This window comes from Mangifera indica, chromosome 11, assembly GCF_011075055.1.
Source record: "Mangifera indica cultivar Alphonso chromosome 11, CATAS_Mindica_2.1, whole genome shotgun sequence".
NCBI lineage: Eukaryota > Viridiplantae > Streptophyta > Magnoliopsida > Sapindales > Anacardiaceae > Mangifera > Mangifera indica.
The window spans coordinates 1,026,843-1,048,528 of NC_058147.1; the positions used below are offsets into that span (position 1 = coordinate 1,026,843).

Consider the following 21,686-nt stretch of genomic DNA (forward strand, 5'->3'; position numbering starts at 1 on the left):
CGAGATCTTTTCAAAAGTAAGTTTGAAACTAACTTAAAATCGACAAATTAAAATTTGAACTTGACTTGTAAACAATGAATATGGATTTAATCCTAATTGACTTAAAATCGAATATTCGAATCAACTCAAATTTAACTCGTTTGGACTTAAACTCAATTCATTAGATTTAAATTCAAATGCTTTTTCTTCTTCGACAATTCCTATTCTTATCCTCTAAATATTCTTCTTCATAGGCATAATTGTAACTACTCATTTTAGATTTAAGTTGAGATCAAACTATCTTTGTTCAAATTTGATTCAGTTCAAATTCACTTCTAATTTTGACTAGAATTATACCAGTTTTAAAGTTGTTTAACAATTACTATATTTAGCAAGACTTAGATTATCTTTTTATCAACGAAAGCATATATAGTTTGTATTTTATTTTCTTGACAAATGATGGTGTAGGTTGAAATTTATTTCGAGCTGTCCTTATTATGATGACAGAAGACAGCAGCTTTGAACCATGAAAGTCATGAAGATGGTTTATCAGCCAGCAAAAACCATATTCTAAGCTTTACAGAGGATGCCCTTTTCTTCATAATTCAAGACGGCGTCCCTAAGGATTTCTTCTAGTGGCCGGTACTTCCATCCCAGCTTCTGCAATTTCTCTGAACTCAGATTTGCTTCAGAGTCATTCTCAGTGAAGCTGTAATGGCATGCATCAAATCAATAATAAAGTTGTAACAACTTAAAACATGTTTATTTTAGTATTCCCAAACAACATAACATGTAAATAGATACATAACATTTATCTCGCATTTTATCAATGTGAATTTGCATAGGATTCTTATATCTCTCCCCATCTCTTCCATGACTCAACAAGGAATGTCATATCCCAACTCTTATAGGACTTAACATCCTTACTGAATTTTACTTATTGAGAGTTGTTACATTCACTTTTCACCGATTGATGTCACACTCACCCCTGTTACGGGACTCCCCACTATCGCTCAAGAGATGATTATGACAACCCCTTACGAGATTCTCCACCAGTCCATTACAGTTGTTTTTGGGTTTTACAACCAAAATTGCGTATTGATAATTTATAAGTTCACAAACTATTTAATTAGTCTTATCTTAATATTTTTAAACGATATGAAATATCTATATATACCCAACACTTCTCCTATACTTTTATCAATTTCGGATTTACCTAAAAATTACCAAAATGTTTATCTAACACAATTACTGGTGACATTCAGGAATTACCTTTCAGAGTAACTGTAGTGCGGAAACATGCTCTTCAACTTGAGCGCTAGTGCCTGCATTTTGACTTGATAAGAAGTACATATATATCTTCCTTTTGCTTCAGGCTTCTCATATACCAGCAAAAGTGCCTCGGCCACATCACGTACATCTACAACGGGTCGAACAGTGTCTTCCAGCGTTTTGTGTCCATCTGAATTCCAGGGTACTCTTTTAATTAGGTTATGTTCAGGTCTAAGCTTTGAAACAATACGTATTGAAGTACTGAGAGGAAGAAGAAACCTGTCAAAAGCGCCAGGAGCAGTAAGCTACTGGCATTGATAGTGGATTGCAGCATTGGCCCAAGCACAATTGATGGACAAACTGTCACAATGTCAAGTTCACCCTTCTCTGCATACCCCCAAGCCTCAGTCTCTGCCGTTGTCTTGGCAAGGCTATAAAAGTTCTGGCATTCATAAGAAAACAGAGTTTAATTCATATCTAATCCCTAAAAAAATTGGAACTGAGGACTCTATAAATGTAAAAGAAACTAGAAACCGTGCACAAGATTAATGAAGCAAATAATCACACAATAAAAGAAAATAATAAGTGCAATTTATTTTAACTGACCCAAAATCGGATAACAATATTATTTTAATACCTAGTCATTTCTCTCATTATTATTAATGTATTTACACACAAATTGTTATATATATCGTTACATTCATACAAGAGAATAATATGTTCATATAATAAAATTTTGATCCTTAGACCAAACTCTATTAGGATTCTTATTACATAAGAAAATTTTAAAACGACTTGGCCAGAAACACCTAATGAACCACACCCTAACTGCTACACATCCAAGGAATAGGTAACAAGTAGTTAAATACTACTTATGGGTTTGGGGGTACTACCTCCTCCACCCCCACCTCCTCATCGGCGAGTAGGCCCCTGTCTACTAACAGAATAGTAGAACCCCTAAATACATCGTTCGTGATAACTTCTAGTCGAAGTGGTCACAAACTGTGTAATTCTTTGCTTTTGATTATTAGTTTGATACCTTGGTTGCCTCACAATGTTCTTTGTCAGACCAGCATGTCTCATCCATGACTTTATTCTTAGGCCAATTTGGGTTCAGTCCAACAGCAGCTAGAGACGAAACAACCACAACCCTTTTCACTTTTGCCTTCACACAAGCATCAAGCACATTTCGTGTACCAACCACAGCTGGTTCAATCAAATCTACCTGCAATGGAAACCTGAGTAGCATTAATCTTTGCATGAACATCTAAATGATTCATAATCTCATAGCTCAAATCACGCTGCTGTGATAATTAATAATAAGTGAATTAGAGAATGTGTAAAATCAATAAAACAAAAAGTCATACAATGAATTCATATTCATTCAAAACAAAATTACTTCTAACAGTATCAATATTATTTGAATATTTTCCATCTTTTGTTAATAACTCGTTATATTACTTATACAATAAAATAATGTGTTTATATACTAAGATTTTTATCCCTAAAATAAATTATTCTTATTCTAATAGAAATATTACTAAAATTAGAATTCCTAAAGCAACTTTTAATGGATTGATCTTATATCGCTTATAGGCTCAGGGACACTGCCCCTGCACCCTGCCTGCTCACCAGAAAATGAGGCTCTGCCCACTGATCAAACAATGGGACCATTAATCCCTTATGGACGAGGTGATCGCCAATTCTAACAAATGATATCATAAAAGGCAAGATGATGACGGTTAACATAGAAACAAACTGAAAAGTGACTTGAAATCTTGCCTCAGGATTTGGAACACTTCCTCCGGGAACAGGGGAAGCAACATGGAAAACCCCAGTGCAGCCTACAATGGCCGCACAAAGACCTTCAAAGTCCAACAAATCTGCCTTGAAGAGTTGCAAATTCTCTGAAGCATTTTCCAACTTCTTCAGATGAGCATTCTTCTCATCACCTATTTATATAGATATAATCATTAACTGTCATCATGATCCATATGGGTACACAAATCTTAAGTGCTTTCAGTATTACAGAAGGAAGCAAAATAAAGCTAGAAATAAAAGATGATATCGGAGAAAGAAGATTACTTGGGTCTCTAACCGTTCCATGGACCATGTAACCCTTCAAAAGGAGAAACTTGATCAGCCATGAAGCTATAAAACCTCCTGCACCGGTCACACACACAGTCTCTTTCTCTTCAACTTCTGTCATCATCATCCCACTCATCCTCTCACGCCTTCAGTTTTACTTGTATTTTCACTTCTCGCAACTCAGTTTTGTTGAAAAGACAGAATACTTATATAGATGAATATAACAAAATTAAAATGCCGACCCAGCAAGCAGCATCGACCACTTCGTTTGTCAAGACAAAACAAAGCTGACAAGCCGATACTGCATTTTGTTTCCTATCTTTGGCTGTAACCCAGCTTCGAATTTCGATGTACACACAGTTCTGCTCGAGCCGTTTAAAGAATTTTTTCGAAAGAAAAGAAACATGGAGAAAAATTATGCGCGTTAAAGAAATTTAAACCATATTAGAGCAAGGACATTAAATATATATAATATTATATATATGCACTCGTTTTCATAATAAAGCGAAGTTCGATTCAATCATTCAAGTTTGCATGAACTTGGACGAAATCCAAAATTAAATTGTTTGTAAACAGAGTTCCAGGTTATACTCATCAATCTTGAATCAACATCGAACTGAGCCTTATTCACATTTAATTTGAATCAAATCTAACTCTAATTTTAATAAGTTTTTTATTTTTCTACTATAGGAAAACTCCGTTCTCAGATATTTTATTAACCTTGAAAACATTATTATTACAGCAAATATTATCCTTCCCTTCTGCGCAGATAGAAGTGGATGCCAATATTAGAATTTCAACTTTTCTTAATTTATGATCCCAGCCTTCTTGTAGCTCTCAACGGAATCAATGACAGTCTCCTCCAATTCCCGGAAACTCCAGCCGAGTTTCTGCAACTTTTCAGAAGTTAGCACTCTTTCCTCCCCAGACTCGGTGAAGCTGCCAATGCAAGGGTGATGTTGTAAACAAATCATATAATACAAATAATTATAAGTAATAAATCAGATACATTTTAAAAAATGGTGCATAATGTTAAAAGAATACGGAATACAATAGTTTCACCGTGAAATTCAAGCTAGTTGAGTATATAATAAATGACACTTACATTTTGGGATATATGTAGTTAGGATATATGCTCTTCACTTTATCAACAAATTCCTGTGCTCTGATAATGTATGCTGTGCAAATGTATCTCCCTTCTGCCTCAGGCTTCTCATATGCCAAAAGCAAGGCTTCCGCTACATCCCGCACATCAACGATCGTCCGTAGCTTGTTCTCCAATGTCTCATAACCTTCTGTCAAGCCGGCTCGCAAGAATACCCAATTAATTAAGAATATAAATTCAAATGAAACAGACACAAACAACTCACATTCACACACATGCAAATAGAAAAAGAAAAATTGTGCACTACTAAACATACCTTGTTACTAATAGGAGCATGATCTAAGTCATACATTTATAACAAATAATCCAAGGGAGGGATGGTACAATTAGGTACCTTTCAAAAGTTTAACAAGTACTAAGCTACTTGAATTTAATGTGGATTGCAAAATTGGCCCCAGAATAAGGGTGGGACAAACGCTCACAACATCAAGTCCATTTCTCTTTCCAAACTCCAAAGCCTCACTTTCCGCTTCCGTTTTGGAAAGACAATACCAGTTCTGGAAAGATCATAAAAAACTCAGCATTTACTGAATACTTGAAAAACATTATCTGCTCAAATCAAGTCTTAAAACTGACAGTTATAACAAGTAAAGAATAATTATTTATAAATCAAAATTTGATGTATTGATGAATTCTACAGCTGCTACCTTAGTTGTTCTGCAATATTCCTTATCAGACCAACAAGTCTCATCCATCACTCGATCCTTGGGCCAACTGGGGTTCAAGGCAACAGCAGCTCCGGAAGACACAAAAACAACTCTTTTCACTTTTGCCCCAACACATGCTTTCAGCACGTTTAGTGTACCCTTAACAGCTGGTTCAAGTACCTCCACCTGCAGCATACATAAAATCAATGGAAATTTAAAGATGATACACCATTTGACACTTTTAATTGCCTCGGTCCTCTTTTTCTTTTTCATGAGACCATCATATCGTGATCAACTATTATAAATATAAGCAATATTATTATTAAAAAGAACAAATATGTCGGCCTTCTTGCCTCAGGATTTGGTACAGTAGTGGATGGAACAGGACTGGCTACATGGAAGACTCCACTGCATCCAAGAACAGCAGAATAAACAGAGTTGTAATCCAGTACATCAGCCCTGAAGAGTTTCAGATTCTCAGATGCCTTCTCAAGTTTATACAAATGAGCATTCTTCTCATCCCCTGCACCAAGTTTGATATATTCACCACAAAACACCCTTAAAAGTTTTGTCCAATTTATATTGAAATGACTTCAGAATAACTCAGCATGTGACTTGCACATAGACAATAAAAATTTTCAAATTGCATGTAAACATGAGCAAAAGTGAAGTCGTATCTCCAAACCAAAATCAACGGAATCAATAATTAGCACCCAAGTATAAAAATTCACTTTTCAATCTAACAATACGAATTTTCAAATAAAGCATAAGCCATGGTCCATGTCACAGACTCAGCTCTCAAAACCAGAACAGAAAGGGTACTATAATGTTACGAGCCCAACAAACTAATGGATGAGAGTGGCTATTCTTTTACACACAAAACAGTAACAAAAAGGAGAACTAACAATCAACAACTCCCTTCCTGGTCTGACTTTAGAGAGACAAAATCTCTAGCTAATTTGTCTAACTATTCGAGAAATTAGACTCTCTCCACTTCCACTAGCTTTCAAGAGGCCAGTTCTCACCCTCAATTAGCCCAAGGCTGCCCAAACAAAAACCAATTTCCTCCCTCTCTCCTTCCCAAATAGCTCTCAGCTTCCTCCCCTTTCATAACTGTCCCTGCCCATTTCATAACTATGCACTTCCCCGTTTCACAACTGCCCACTTCCCTCCTCAATATGAGTACTAACATTTAACAGCAACTTAATAGGACTAAGATAAAGTTTAGAGCAAGAAACGATTGTTTGATACATGACTAAAATTACAAGTTTACAAGCAAAAACACGTTTAGAAAAAATAAAGCCTTATTTCAGACATTAAAAGTTGAAAGAGAAAAAGATTATATTACTGGGTTCTCTAACAGTTCCATGAACAATATAGTCTCTCGAGAGTAGAAGCTTGACAACCCACGAGCCTACGAAGCCTCCAGCTCCTGTTACGCACACTCTTCCTTTCTCTAATGCCATCTTCCCTCTATCAAGATTGTTTCCTTTGGATCTATCTTAGAATTTACCCTAGGGCTATATAAACTCTAATTGGTGATACTATTTATAATATTTCCAACTGGATTCAGAGTCCAACTCGAACCAGCCAACAACGTGCTAACGTCTTACGTCCATCGAAAATACGATCTTTGATCATGTGATACATATAAAAAGAGGGCCACCGTTTCACTTGTCCTAGGCTCCTAGCTTTATAACAATCTTGATCCTTCTAGACATTTTCTTACCCAACAGTAAAAGGCGCCATAAAACTTTCTTAAAGACACTTCTTGAATTTGTGCGAGTGCATAGTTTCACTTCTTTCAAAACCAATTCGAGAGAAAAAGATTCTTCTTCTTCTTTCCTTTCCGGTTTTATGTCATTTATAATCTTTATATCTATTTATGTTGCCTCTGAAATTATTAACATGGATAATGCTTGGAAGGTGTTAATTTTAGCCCGTGTGGATTGTTTGTTTAGATTTATCCGAATTAAGTTTGAACAAGAGTCATTGATTTAAATTCGGAATATTAAAACTTGATTTAATATTTAAAATCAAACTTGATTTGTTTGGGTAAGATTGAGAAGTTAGACTAGATTTAATTTTTAATATTAAAACTTTAACTTAAATTAAAAATAATTTAATATTAAATTTAGCCAGAGTTATTAATAAAACTCAAAACTTCAACCTCAAACTTAAGTCGAAAGCAAACTGATTTTGGTTTCAATTGAGTTACCATCTAAATTTAAAACTCTAACTTGATTTGCAAACAATTTTATTGTAAACTGAATTAATATTATTAGTCCAATTCGGACAAATTCCAATAATATGCAACTTATATTAGTCATTGCATGTTTCACTTAGATTGGTCATTTCATGTTTTCGATTTGAGTTACTAATTAAACTCGAAAATCCATTGAAAATAACTTAATTTTAAACTCAATCCAAATTCCAAGCGAATTTTGACCCAATTCGAAATGCAAATCCACCCTAAATTAATCATTGCATGATACAGGGTCAGCTTGATTTTAAAATAGAATCATCACCTTGTGAGTGAAAATGCACATGCTTAACAATACAATCATGTTAAATTCAATTATGATTAAACATAGGATTTAGTATTTTAATAATTGTGATTAAAACGATTAAATAGAAAAAATTGTTTTATTATTATGTTTTATATTTATTTAAACAGTAAATTGATCCGATTACATATTGACCCGAATTGATCCCCCTATATGCGGTGGATGCCCAATTCAAATCGGAAAACATAGGATAAACCACACCCATCCTCCCCGGTAAACAGATAGAAGAGGATGGATAAATAAACATGTTAAAGTTCAGCTTTCTTAATTTAAGATTCCAGCTTTCTTGTAGCTCTCGACGGAATCAATAAGAGTCTCCTCCAAAGGCCTGAAACTCCAACCCAGCTTCTGCAATTTTTCTGAAGTTAGCACTTTGTCCTCCACTCCTTCAGTAAAGCTGCCAATGTAAAAGCAATGTTGTGAACAAATCTCCATAAACAAGCAAATAACAAAAGTGCAATGTCATGTGTATTCATTTTTTAGTAATTAATTAGATATATAGATAATGTGTTATTATATGATTAGATATTACTACACTGTTAATTTAAAATAATTTAATTATATAATTTAAATATCTAATTAAAAATTAATACACATAATTTTATTGATAAGAAAAGAGAAAAAAGAATAAAACCTTATTCAAGTTCATTACACTTACTATTTAGGATATGCGTAGTCAGGATATAGATTCTTCAGTTTATCAACAAGCTCTTGTCCTCTGCAGCCGTATGCAATGCATATATATCTCCCTTCGGCTTCAGGGTTCTCATATAGTAAAATTGACGCTTCAGCTACATCACGCACATCAACTATCATCCATAGCCTGTTTTCCAAGGACTCGGAACCTTGCATATAATCATAGATAATGTAAGAAATCTTAAGTTTTAAACTTGTCCAGTAAATCAATATCTTTATTAATTATGCATTTTAATGACTAGCTCGACATCTAAGGCTCGGACTTCCTATGGTGCAACTTACCAAGCTTAAATGGGTCATAGAAAGGCTTGGACACTTGTGACCCATCTAATCTTGGGTCTTAGAAAGGCTTGAATGGGTCTTAGCTTTACATGCCAGCTTGTCTTGGTCGGCTCAAATTTAATGAAGTTGAACTTGAGCCGAACTTAAGTTAAAAAGAGTTTTATTAGTTCAGTTTTTAATTCAAGTCTGACTCAAGAATTGATTCGAGTCATGACAAGTATCTGCAAAATAACGTTATTTTATCATTATCGGGTGAAATAACATTTTACCAATAAGTTGTAAACTTAAGCTATAAGTTTAAGTAATAAACTTGAGCAAAGATTCTAACTTCGAACTTATAAGTCGAGCTAAACTTGAATTATATTTAACTTTGTCTCGACAAACTTGAACTAAACTCAAATTATTTTGTTTTTCATTTAAACCAAACCCAAACAATAAAGTGTTTGAGCTTGATTTGGTTTGTATTAACCCTTGCCAGTTTTACACTTTCAAATGGATCATGACAAGTGTCCTACAGAATAGTCATGGACAGGTTGGTACCTTTCAATATATTAACAAGAATCGAGCTGCTTGCGTTCAATGTGGACTGCAGAATTGGCCCAAAAACAAAGGCAGGACAAATGCTAACGACATCAAGTCCAGTTCTCTTTCCATATTCCAGAGCCTCACTTTCCGCCACCGTTTTGGAAAAAGAATACCAGATCTGTCAACACCATAAAAAGCTCTGAAAAATTTAAAACTGATGAACGTTTCATCTGAATTTAATATAAAGAAGATGGGTTCTTAAGCTGCTACCTTATTTGTTCTGCAATGCTCCTTATCAGACCAACAAGTTTCATCTAGCACTTGACCCTTGGGCCAGTTGGGGTTGTAGATAACAGCAGCTGCAGATGACACTACAACAAGTCTCTTAACTTTTGCCTCAGCGCATGCTTTCAGTACATTGAGTGTGCCCTTTACAGCTGGTTCAATCATCTCCACCTGCAGCACTGTATTTTATAAATGAAGAAGAAAATAGAACATATATATATATATTATATATATAAAACTATGTGTAGGTCTTCTTGCCTCAGGATTCTGTACAACTGTAGATGGCACAGGAGTAGCAACATGGAAGACTCCACTGCAACCAACGATTGCGGAATAGAGAGAATCGTAATCCAATACGTCTGCCTTGAAGAGTTTCAGTTTCTCAGATGCTTTCTCAAGTTCATATAAATGAGCGTTCTTCTCATCTCCTGCATCAATTTCAACAAATTTTAGCACCCATACAATTAGAACAATTCCAGACAATAAAAGTTAAAAAGAGAGAAGATACTAACTGGGTTCTCTAACAGTTCCATGAACAAAGTAATCTTTGGAAAGAAGAAGCTTCACTGTCCATGAGCCTATAAACCCACCAGCTCCTGTGACACACACTCTTTCTTTCTCCAAGGCCATCGTCGATGAAAACTTCCCCTATGAAGATTATTTTTTTCTTTCTGGGTGTTGATAGGAGGAATCTGGAGTTGTACAAATAGGCCTCTGGTTCATTAATTTCTACTCAAATTTTTTATGTCTGTGGCAATTAACAATTGCGAAGAAAAAGAATTACATCACTGAGGAATCATCAGTGATGTCATTCTTTTTAAAAAAATTTCGGTCAACGCTAGATTCAATAAAAAAGCATTATAAAATTGCATGTTGGAACGTTTAAAATACACAAAGGCCGGTTTGGCTTGTGAACCAGACCGGAACCGGACCGTCTTAAACCAAAACCGATAGGATTAAAATCAAAACTGAAATTTGAAAGTTTGATTCGATTTTTCTATTTTTAAACAATTAAACCTCTTATTCATAAACCGACGGTTAAACCTCCGGTTCAAAGTCTTGTGAACTGACGGTATAAATTTTTTTTTATTTTCAAAAAATTAAAATGAACCCTGCACAGGTTTGGTTCCCTGCAAAATGCTTAACAACCCCTGCATTTTTAGTTTTTGCAGGGAACCTCCCCTGCATAATTGTACAATTTCATTTCCCCACCTTTGTTTTTTATTTTTTCAAAATTTCTCCCATAAATATCCTTCAATCTCTCAATTCTCTCACTCAATCTTTCAAACTCTCCCATTTATTCTCATTTCTCATTCTCTCAATTCTCAATACTCTCTTAATCTTTCAAAACTCTTTTTCTCAAGTTTAATTAAATTTTTTCTTTATTTTTTATTAATTATCATTTTAATTTCTATTATATAATTCATAATTAATTATATAATTTATCTCAATAATTAATTATTTATTATTTTTTCATAATTAATTACATAATTAATTTATTTATTATAAAAAAATGACAAATAATAAAAAATCTTCAGGTAACAGAAGATTCGGTCAATATTCATATATATAAAATATAAATTAACATCAATTTGTAGAAGATTTTTCAACACAAAAAAATAGAAACCAATATGTAGAGGTGGAGCAATAGTCAAGACAGCAGAAGTGAATGATAAGATAAGAGAGTACTATTGGCTATCAGATACATAAAGATAAGATAACTACATAGACTTTGATTCTTCTAAACTCCAATAAGATACGTAAGAAGCTTAATTAAAAAATTAAGTTCAAGCTTTTTTTTTTAATTTTTAATTATTATAATTAATAATTTAAAAAATAAATCATGATCATATATTAGAATTAACGATTCAATATCAATTTCAAATCGAGATTATAAACTAGAACCATCTATTCTGAACTAGTTATAAACCGTTTTGTTATAATTCTGATTCAAAATTATTATTTTTTTGATTCAATTATATTTAATTTGATTTGAATTTACTTTTTATAAATTTAAATTAAATTCAAATCATAATATATAATTTAACTAAAAAACAAATCGAATATAAATTAGATAAAATTCAATTTAAAATAACTCATAAATCAATCGTTAACTCACTTTAAATTGATCTAAGTTATGACCTATCTGAGGCAGCTCAGACGTGGGCATTCCTACTTTCGTCTCACAACTTCCCATGTCAATTCTGACATTTCCATTTTTACGCTCCGCTTAACTTTTCAAAACAAAATTTCTTTCCATACGATATACAAATAAAATTTCTCACTCTCTCCACGTCGGTTCCCCTCCTCTGTTTTACTCTCTCTCTTTTCCACCAATTTTTTTATCTTCCTCTTTGTCACTTTCTCTCTTCTCCACCATTTTCTTCCTTCTTCTTCCATCACTCTCTCTCGTTCACACAAACAAGAGACAACGGAAAGAAAAAATAGTTCACTAAACTTTGGTATGCTAAGAAAGGAGACAGAGAATTTCTGATACAAGAATCCAGTAGGCAAAGAGTATGAGAGAATCATTTTCTCTCCATATCTCTCCCACCACTCTCTCATTTTATTTGAACTTTGGTATGGCCATCGTCGGTGGATTATAAATATTTCTCACAAATTCGTGCTAAAAAATTGAATTACGAACTTTAAATTTTTTTTCTTACCAAATTTGAATTTTTATTCTGATTAAGTCGATAAATTCAAACCGAATTTAGATTATTTCTAAAATCATTCAAATCGATTTATATTTGAACTCAATTTGATTCAAATTTATTCCTAAATCATTTATTTGAAGGAATTTTTCCCATATAAAAAGTCCCTCTACCTTGCATTGGATATATACTCTCCTTCACTCTATTCAACATTTTGCTCTCAACTTCACCTATCTGTCTTCAATTTTCTTTCCAGTTGGTTAAATTTACAACACGAACTTTGTTTTATCCTTATTTGAGTCCAGCATCTGGTTGTCATCTAGTTGATTGTTAACTTTTGACATGGTTGAGTCTTGATCTATCACATTAAGTATGGTAATAGCTAAATTTAATAATCAGACTTTATGAGTAATAATAGATATAAATCAAATTAATTAAAATTCGGTTTGAGCTTTTTAAGATATAATTAAGAGGGGGGGGGGGGGGGGGGGGGGGGGGGGTGTTTGGTTTTGGAAATATAATTAAAAGATTACCTTTAAAATATATTATTTTAAATATTACTAAATATCAATTATTACTATATTTGATAAAAATAAATAAGTATAAATAATTATTGTATTTAATTAGCGATAATAAAAGAATATTATTGTATTATTTTACTTAAATACCCTTAAATATAATTATTCTAAAATATTTTTTATGTCATTTGTTATATTAATTGAAAATAAGATTATTTTTGTTCTAAAAAATTAATAAGTAAATTATATATCATAATAAATTCAAAATTATCTTGGTAATCTTTTGATACCTAAAGTAGAGGTGGTAATCAAATTACTTATTATATTATCTGTTACTTTACTATTGGTAATAAAAATTATCGAATTTTTTTATTATTTATAAACTATATACAGTAATATAAGTAATAAAAAGAAAGATTACCAAAGTAATTTTTAATCCCTTTCAATCAAACATACCCTAAGAGTAATTCAAGTTTAGTTTGATCCATAAGTTTGAAGCTTGTTGAGATTACAAAGGAAAACGGTGCGTTTTGATGGAGAGATGAAACACACCATTTCAATTAAAAATTCATTAAACAAAAAATATCTACTTCTTGTTTCTTGTGACTGTCATTTGTGAATATTCAAGAAAAGTGAACTGCTCCTCTTCCCTTCACTGTTTGTCATTCTTTCACCGTCACAACTGCTCATCTTTGCATCCTCGGAAGTTTCATCACGCAGATAAGTCATTGATTTTGTGGTACTGTGATTAGATGTAGGGTTGTGATTTGTTTGACAGTTATTGCCAGGCTGCCAATGTTTACTGTATAAAAACAATTCTGTACCTGATTTTTGTTTTAGATAAAAAGTTTGATGCATTTCAGTTTTCAATTTTCTTGGTGTTTGATTTCTCCAATCTGAAAGTTTTTTTTTGGTTTCTTCGATCTGGAAGTTTCACTTGGTATCAGAGCCATTGACTAGCGTCTAAGATGGCTAACTCCTCTAACACTGGTTTTTCAGGCCCGCCGTTGACTCCTGAGCGACCTGAGATGACTGGATTTGGTGATCGATCTAGTCAAACAAGTGGTTTTCCCGTTTCAACACTTCAACCTGTCACACCAAAGCTCACCGATGAGAACTATCGGTACTGGAGGACTCAAGCTCTTCTTGCTGCGGGTGCTCATGACCTAGAAGAGCACCTAACAGGTTTGGTAACTTGTCAACTGCCTTTTGTCTATGTGAAATCTGATAATGATGATGGTGATATCAAGACTAGAAATAGTGAATATTATATGTGGAAAAGATATGACAAACTTCTTATGGGATGGTTGATTTCATCTGTGAGTGAGAACTTGTTTAGTTTAGTATCAAACTATAGTTCAGCAAGTGAGTGTGGACTGCTCTTGAGACATATTTTGTCACAGAATCCAAAGTGAGAATTATGCATCTTAAAAATACCTTACAGACCTTAAAGAAAGGTAGTTTGAGTATTCAGGAGTATATGCGTAGAATGAAGGATATTTTTGATACATTAGTTGCTAGTGGTCAGGTTTTAACTGAAGAAGATCTGGTTAATTTCATATTGGATGGCTTGGGAAGTGATTTTGAGCCCATAGTTGTATATATATTAGCTAGAGTTGATTCTCAGGCTGAAAAACTCACATTGGCTGATCTTAAGCTCATACTTCAAAAATATGAGCAGAGACTTGGAAAAACTTCTAGTCTCTCTTTTGATTTTAATGGGGGAGTAGCTAATGTGGCCAAGCAAACTAGTAGAACTGGGCATGGCTATGGAAACTATAGACCTGACAGTGTTGTTGACAGCAATAGTGCTTTCCTTGCTGATGGAATCTCTGGACAGTCAACTAGATATGACTCCATAGGTCAGAGGAATTTTAGGTCTTTCTCTCCTGGTAGACAAGGCAGAGGCAGAGGGAGAAATTTTAACAAACCTAGAGTAGTGTGTCAACTCTGTGGGAAATCAGGACATGTTGTCTTATAGTGTTATCATAGGTTTGATATTCACTACACTGGTAATAATTCTGTATCCTCTGCACAAAATTCAACCAGCTTTCCAGTAACTTCACCACAGCCAAATACTGATCCACAGAACCATATGACTCATCACTATACACTTGTACCACAATATAATCTCAACTCCAATCAAACACCACAATTGCAAACAAATACAAACCCACAATACCACACAAACACAGCCTTGTATACTGCCCAAACACCTATGACAACTTACTATCAGCCTACCCAAACACCTAAAACAACTTACTATCAGCCATCACAAATTACCCAACCTGTGGATACACCACCAAGACCACAAATACCTACTGATCAGATGCATAATCTCTCTACTGCTCATGCAACTACTAGTCGACAGTCACTTATTGTTCCAACAGCCAGTCCCAAGACTGTGGAGGATTTAAGCTGGTATTTGGATTCGGGTGCAACTGACCATGTTATAGCTAGGGTTGATCAACTTGCTGTTAAGGAAGATTATGCAGGAAATCAGCAACTTCAAGTGGGTAGCGGTGAGTGCTTAAACATTTCCCATACTGGTTATACATCTTTACCTTCTTTTTGTTCAAACAAATATCTTCATTTGAAAAACATACTTTGTGTTCCTAAAATTACCAAAAATCTTCTTAGCATTTCTAAATTTACTAAAGATAACAATGTCACAGTTGAATTTATGAGTAATTGTTGTCTTGTTAAGGATAAGGATACCAGAATTGTGCTACTCAAAGGAACTCTTAAAGATGGTCTCTATCAACTTCAAACTCCCTTTGATGGTCTAAATCTATCCAATTCATCAGAATCTTTGCTCTATCATTCCTGTTTTGCTTAATAACTCTACTACCTGTAATAATCTATCTAGTGATGATTCTAATAAACATGTTGTTGATTCTACTGTGCATATGCCACTTGAGGCTTCTGATTGTAATGTTTTCTCTTCATCCTGTACTGCCTTGAATATAAATAAAATCAGTAGCTTTATTTGGCATAAACGTCTTGGTCATCCTTGTGTTAAAACCTTGAAAAGCATTTTTACTACGCTGAAATACACTACTGATTTTACTGACATTGCCTTTTGTAAAGACTGTCAATATGGGAAGCATCATCAGAGTCAATTTAGTCAGTCTAATTCTAGAGCCACCCAACCATTGGAACTTATTTACAGTGACATATGGGGTCCAGCACCTTTAGAGTCAACCTCAGGTTTTAAATATTATATCCATTTTTTGGATGATTTCACTAGATACACTTGGATTTTTCCCTTGAAAACAAAAGCTGAAGTCTTACCTTTGTTTCAAAAATTTCATAGGTTAGTTGAAAACCAATTTGATAAAAAGATCAAAACTTTACAGACTGATTGGGGTGGAGAGTATAGGTCCCTTGTGTCATATCTTAGTGAACATGGAATAGGTTTTAGACACCTTTGTCCTCATACACATCAACAAAATGGTAGGGCTGAGCGTAAACATAGGCACATAGTTGAACTAGGACTAGTTCTTCTGTCACAAGCTAGCATGCCCTTAAATCTTTGGTGGGAAGCATTTCAAACCTCTACTTTTCTCATAAATAGACTGCCTTCCTCTGTAATTTCCAACTCAACCCCTTATCAATTGCTCTTTCAAAAGGAATCTGATTATAGTTCATTGAGAGTGTTTGGATGTGCCTGTTATCCATTTCTTAGACCCTATAACAAACACAAATTCAATTTCCATACAGAAAAATGTGTCTTTTTAGGGTATAGTCCTGTACATAAAGGTTACAAATGTTTAAGTAAAATTGGGAAAGTGTATATTTCAGCTTCTGTAAATTTTGATGAAAATGAGTTTCCTTTCTCCTCTGATCCAGCTTTTAATTATATGTTGTCTTCATCATCTTATACGTCACATACCACAATTCCAAAGGACTCCACTCTTGGTGTTTTTGTTCCATCTCCACCACTTGACAGAATTCACATTTCATCTTCTCTAATACTTCCAACAGATTCTGTCAACTTAAGAGTTCCTTTAGCTGATTCTGAATATTCTGGTTCTAAGGATACATACTCACAGTTCACTGTTGATGCAGCCCTACCCTTAGACAATCAAGGTCCTCATATAAACAACACCTCAACACCTCAATGTTCATCCAAAAACACAGTATCGAACACCCCTCAAACACTTGACTCATCAGACAACTACACCAATACTTCACTACAAGTTGCTGTTTCTGTTGAAAATCCTAAAGCAGTGGGTGAAAATCCAACCAACAGGTCTTGTCAACCAATGATTACTAGAGCAAAATCAGGTCACTTACCAACACCAAGGACTTTCTCTCTTCTTACAGAATCTGTCCCTAAAGAACCAATGAATGTGGTTGAAGCTCTTTCAAATCCCTTATGGTTTGAAGCCATGAAAGTAGAATATGATGCTTTAGTTAAGAATGAAACTTGGGAATTAGTACCTTCTAAGCCTGATCAGCATCTTGTAGGGCATAAATGGGTGTATAAAACAAAGTTAAATGTTGATGGGACAGTACAAAGACTCAAGGCTAGGTTAGTTGCCAAAGGTTTTCAGCAGACTCCTGGTGTAGATTATCTGGATACCTTTAGTCTAGTGGTTAAACCTGTAACAATTAGAGTGATTTTGACATTGGCAGTAACTTATAAATGGCCAATTCATCAGATAGATATTAACAATGCTTTTCTAAATGGTGAACTACAAGAGGAGGTTTATATGAGTCAGCCTCAAGGCTTTGTTGATAAAGATAAGCCTCATTTTGTTTGCAAATTAAAAAAGGCTTTATATGGTTTAAAACAGGCTCCTAGAGCCTGGTTTGAAAAATTGAAGGGTGCTCTGTTAAGTAGAGGGTTTACTGCAGTGGTTTCAGATTCCAGTTTGTTTGTCTTGTGTTGTGGAGAAATAAGAGTTTATATCCTCATTTATATTGATGACATCCTGCTTACAGGCCCTGACACCAGTTATATTCAAGCCTTGATACATGATTTGAATGCCTAGTTCTCATTGAAAGACTTAGGAGAACTTAGTTATTTTTTAGGCATAGAAGTTCATAACAATGAATCTGGGATACACTTATGCCAGTCTAAGTATGCAGCTGAATTGCTAGTGAAAACACAGATGCAGGACTCCAAATCTTATAAAACACCTATGGCAGCCAACACTAAACTGTTTATTGGAGACAGTGAACCCTACTCTGACCCAACTCAGTATAGAAGCACTATTGGAGCACTTCAATATCTAACCATGACCAGACCTGATCTCTCTTTCGTTGTGAACAAATTAAGTCAGTTTTTGAAGAACCCTTCTCAACTTCAATGGCAAGCTTGCAAGAGGGTCTTGAGATATATTAAAGGTACTTTATCGTTTGGGCTGTTGATCAAACCAGCTAAGTGTTTTTCTATAAAGGTATACATTGATGCAGATTGGGCTGGGAATTTGAGTGACAGGAGGTCTACCAGTGGTTTTGCTATGTATTTTGGGGGTAATTTGGTGCAATGGGGCTCTAGAAAACAAAGAGTTGGGGCTCTCTCTTCTACAGAAGCTGAGTATAGGGCTGTTAGTGAAGCATCTACTGAAATTGCCTGGCTGAACAGCTTACTAAATGAACTAAAATTGCAGTGTTTCTCAGTTCCTATAATTTGGTGTGATAATCTCAGTGCAGGTTCATTGGCTTCTAATGCAGTCTTACACAGCAGAACCAAACATATAGAAATTGACATTCACTTTGTGAGAGAACAGGTTACCGCAAAAAGGCTGAAGGTGCAGTATGTCCCTACACAATTTCAAACAGCAGATATTTTCACTAAATCTTTATCTGTTCTCAGGTTTGAAGAGCTCAGAAGTAAACTGTATATTGTTGACTGGGTGAGCTGGAGAAAAGCCTCGGAGAAAAATAGTCTAGCTCCTGGAGGTTCTGAAGGTTTCAAAGAGAACTCTTCAGCAACAGTTAACATAAAGGAAAGGTCTGATACTGAAGAACATGGGTGTGGAAACAGCAAGCTACAAATGCAGACTCTATGGTGTACTACAGTGCTTTGAGGAAGGTGTTTTCTTAATTAAGAAGGGAGCTACAACTGAGAGAGGAATTGTTTGGCTGCATATGCTCTGAGTGTCAGTTAATTCAGTTGCCTGCGTAGTTGAGACTGAAAGGAATTCAAGCTGAAGGAGGAAATATTTTACTTCTGAGAAGGGTCTATCTGTTTTGTGTGATAATCAACTTGACAGAGGATAAATGAAGCTGAGTGTAGAAAATATGGCATTGCAATTTTGGGCATTGTATTTTTCTGTGTTCTCTGTTGTATTTCGTTGCAAGCCTACAATAGCATGTTGTTATCTTGGCTTGAGGGAGGATGTTGAGATTACAAAGGAAAACGGTGCGTTTTGATGGAGAGATGAAACACACCGTTTCAATTAAAAATTCATTAAACAAAAAATATCTGCTTCTTGTTTCTTGTGACTGTCATTTGTGAATATTCAAGAAAAGTGAACTGCTCCTCTTCCCTTCACTGCTTGTCATTCTTTCACCGTCACAACTGCTCATCTTTGCATCCCTGGAAGTTTCATCACACAGATAAGTCATTGATTTTGTGGTACTGTGATTAGATGTAGGGTTGTGATTTGTTTGACAGTTATTGTCAGGCTGCCAATGTTTACTGTATAAAAACAATTTTGTACCTGATTTTTGTTTTAGATAAAAAGTTTGATGCATTTCAGTTTTCAATTTTCTTGGTGTTTGATTTCTCCAATCTGAAAGTTTTTTTTTGGTTTCTTCGATCTGGAAGTTTCACTAAAATCAGGTCACTTACCAGCACCAAGGACTTTCTCTCTTCTTACAGAATCTGTCCCTAAAGAACCAGTGAATGTGGTTGAAGCTCTTTCAAATCCCTTATGGTTTGAAGCCATGAAAGTAGAATATGATGCTTTAGTTAAGAATGAAACTTGGGAATTAGTACCTTCTAAGCCTGAGCAGCTGCAGATGACACTACAACAACTCTCTTAACTTTTGCCTCAGCACATGCTTTCAGAACATTGAGTGTGCCCTTTACAGCTGGTTCAATCATCCCCACCTGCAGCATTGTATTTTATTAATCAAGAAGAAAATAGAATATCTATATATAAACTATGTGTAGGTCTTCTTGCCTCAGGATTTTGTACATCTGTGTATGGAACAGGAGTGGCTACATGAAAGACTCCACTGCATCCAACGATTGCGGAATAGAGAGTATCGTAATCCAATACGTCTGCCCTGAAGAGTTTCAGATTCTTAGATGCTTTCTCAAGTTGATATAAATGAGCGTTCTTCTCATCTCCTGCACCAGTTTCAACATATCTACAATTAGAAACAATTCCAGACATCAAAAGTGAAAAAGAGAGAAGATACTAACTGGGTTCTCTAACAGTTCCATGAACAAAGTAGTCTTTGGAGAGAAGAAGCTTGACCGTCCATGAGCCTATGAACCCACCAGCTCCTGTTACACACACTCTTTCTTTCTCCAATGCCATCGTCAAAACTACCTCTGAAGATTTTTTTTTCTTTCTGGGTGCCTGTTGGAGGAATATGAAGTTCTATAAATAAGCCTCCGGTTCAATTTATCGACAAGTTTAGGTCGAGCATAATGAAGTAGATCACTGATGAATCATCGGTGATGTCATTCTTTATAAAAATTTTCCGGTCAATGTTTAGGTTTATTAAAAAAATTGTTTTCCAAGCCACCCTCCTTATGGCAAAATGTAGATTCTGAACCTCCTTTTTTATTTTCTTTTTTTTCTTGGAACCTCACCGAACTCGCTTTATATTTTTTGGGTCGAATTACTTATATTAAGTAAACTTTGGTCCGATTATTAGAGTCATAACCATTACATTGAATAAAATTAAAGACCTAATTTTTATAGGCCAAATTTCAAATTTAAACTCTCTTTTGTAGGGTTCTTCATTTTTATTATTTAAACTACCTTTAAAAAACATAAAGATTAAAAACTTACCATGTCATAAATTAGAAAAAAATGTCATCTTTATAAGTATATATTCAGGCCAAAGGATTATTTTCCATCTAAGGTATGTTATATTATCAAGTTTTCCCCCTTTAACTTTAATAATCTCAAATATTTATCTATGAGCAGTTAAAATTAACGAAACTCTAATCCCTTAAAATTTTATCTTTTTTTGCCTCCTCTAAACTTTAAAAACTAAAAGTTTTCCTCAGCTTAAGTTTTAAAAAATGATAATTTCACCCTAGAGTTTCTTTTTGAAATCTTTGACGTCATCTCCGGCTCCATTACTGGCAGCCTCTCTCTCCCGAAGCATCCTCTCTCTCTAACAGTCTCTCTTTTCCCATTTAGATGCTCGATCGACGTCAGAAGAGCAGTGGAAAACGAAAAACTTATTCAGGGAAGACGAAGTTCTTCGCCCTTCCAGACAGATGTCGTCTAAAAAAACGATCGTCTTCCCAAAGCACTGCCGCCTTCCCTACCTCAGTAAAGCCTAAAAACAATCAGATGAAAACGAAGTTGTCGTCTTTATCTGGGAAGACGATTGTCTTCCCAAAGCACTGTCGCCTTCCCTACCTCAGCAAAGCCTTGAAACAGCCAGCCACAACTCACAATTTAAATACATTTCAAATGCCCCAAGGGTAGCTTAAGCCCACGGATCAGACCTCCAGTTGGTATGCACTTTCTTTCCCCATGTATTAGAATAGAAGAATAGCACGGTGTTCTCACCACGTGTGTAAGAAAATGGTAGCCTGCGTCACCAACCTGAGGGCTGCATGCATATTTTCCCCACCTATATTCTTTGGTCAAGTATTCGTTATTGTCTTGCGTTCAAATTTCCTTTATCCATAATTTGATTCTTTACAAAATTTAATAATACAAGTTTATCCATGTCTTGCGTTGAAACTTTCTCTTGGAAACAACTAATTATGAGATGAGTAAACATAAAGGTGTAAACAATTCGAATCATTCATAAGTTATGTGTGTCTTAACTCAATTATTGTTGAGCTTTGTGAG

The 21,686-nt window shown here is 34.7% G+C and overlaps 3 protein-coding genes across 5 annotated transcripts; 1 reads left to right on the forward strand and 2 right to left on the reverse strand.

Annotated features, from left to right (window-relative positions):
- Nucleotides 1-436: 436 nt before the first annotated feature.
- Nucleotides 437-10,196, reverse strand: LOC123229605. The gene is made up of 19 exons (XM_044655530.1): nt 10,019-10,196; nt 9,765-9,934; nt 9,492-9,677; nt 9,237-9,399; nt 8,377-8,563; nt 7,986-8,115; nt 6,500-6,653; nt 5,505-5,674; nt 5,152-5,337; nt 4,839-5,001; nt 4,445-4,634; nt 4,149-4,278; nt 4,060-4,100; nt 3,337-3,485; nt 3,034-3,203; nt 2,291-2,476; nt 1,531-1,693; nt 1,252-1,441; nt 437-688 (listed from the first exon to the last, which is right to left on the reverse strand). Exons 1-19 carry the CDS (start codon nt 10,134-10,136, stop codon nt 550-552), a joined length of 2,985 nt encoding a protein of 994 aa, XP_044511465.1. The 5' UTR covers nt 10,137-10,196; the 3' UTR covers nt 437-549.
- Nucleotides 10,197-13,308: 3,112 nt separating this feature from the next.
- LOC123229488 (secreted RxLR effector protein 161-like) lies at nt 13,309-19,401 on the forward strand. 3 transcript variants are annotated; one of them, XM_044655335.1, is made up of 3 exons: nt 13,309-13,863; nt 18,343-18,440; nt 18,506-19,401. In XM_044655335.1, the coding sequence occupies exons 1-3, from the start codon at nt 13,647-13,649 to the stop codon at nt 18,509-18,511; spliced, it is 321 nt and encodes a 106-aa protein (XP_044511270.1). In that variant the 5' UTR covers nt 13,309-13,646; the 3' UTR covers nt 18,512-19,401. The 3 variants fall into 3 exon arrangements, with proteins under 3 accessions (XP_044511270.1, XP_044511269.1, XP_044511268.1); XM_044655334.1 differs by having other exon boundaries at nt 18,343-19,401; XM_044655333.1 differs by lacking the exon at nt 13,309-13,863 and having other exon boundaries at nt 17,799-18,440; nt 18,506-19,129.
- A 220-nt stretch (nt 19,402-19,621) lies between these two features.
- LOC123229489 (cinnamoyl-CoA reductase 1-like) lies at nt 19,622-20,240 on the reverse strand. Its single transcript, XM_044655336.1, has 3 exons — nt 20,066-20,240; nt 19,821-19,990; nt 19,622-19,747 (listed from the first exon to the last, which is right to left on the reverse strand). The coding sequence occupies exons 1-3, from the start codon at nt 20,181-20,183 to the stop codon at nt 19,637-19,639; spliced, it is 399 nt and encodes a 132-aa protein (XP_044511271.1). The 5' UTR covers nt 20,184-20,240; the 3' UTR covers nt 19,622-19,636.
- Nucleotides 20,241-21,686: the final 1,446 nt, after the last annotated feature.

Excerpts from the sequence above, each read along its gene's own strand:
- LOC123229605 (XM_044655530.1), bottom strand. The coding sequence starts at position 10,136 with ATGGCCTTGGAGAAAGAAAGAGTGTGTGTCACAGGAGCTGGTGGGTTT. Across the intron at positions 9,678-9,764 it reads CAGTTGTACAGAATCCTGAG|GTGGAGATGATTGAACCAGC; the intron begins GCAAGAAGACCT and ends ACAGTGCTGCAG. Across the intron at positions 5,002-5,151 it reads AATATTGCAGAACAACTAAG|AACTGGTATTGTCTTTCCAA; the intron begins GTAGCAGCTGTA and ends TGATCTTTCCAG.
- LOC123229488 (XM_044655333.1), top strand. The coding sequence starts at position 17,799 with ATGCAGGACTCCAAATCTTATAAAACACCTATGGCAGCCAACACTAAA.
- LOC123229489 (XM_044655336.1), bottom strand. The coding sequence starts at position 20,183 with ATGGCATTGGAGAAAGAAAGAGTGTGTGTAACAGGAGCTGGTGGGTTC. Across the intron at positions 19,991-20,065 it reads TGGAACTGTTAGAGAACCCA|GAGATGAGAAGAACGCTCAT; the intron begins GTTAGTATCTTC and ends AAACTGGTGCAG. Across the intron at positions 19,748-19,820 it reads CAGATGTACAAAATCCTGAG|GTGGGGATGATTGAACCAGC; the intron begins GCAAGAAGACCT and ends ACAATGCTGCAG.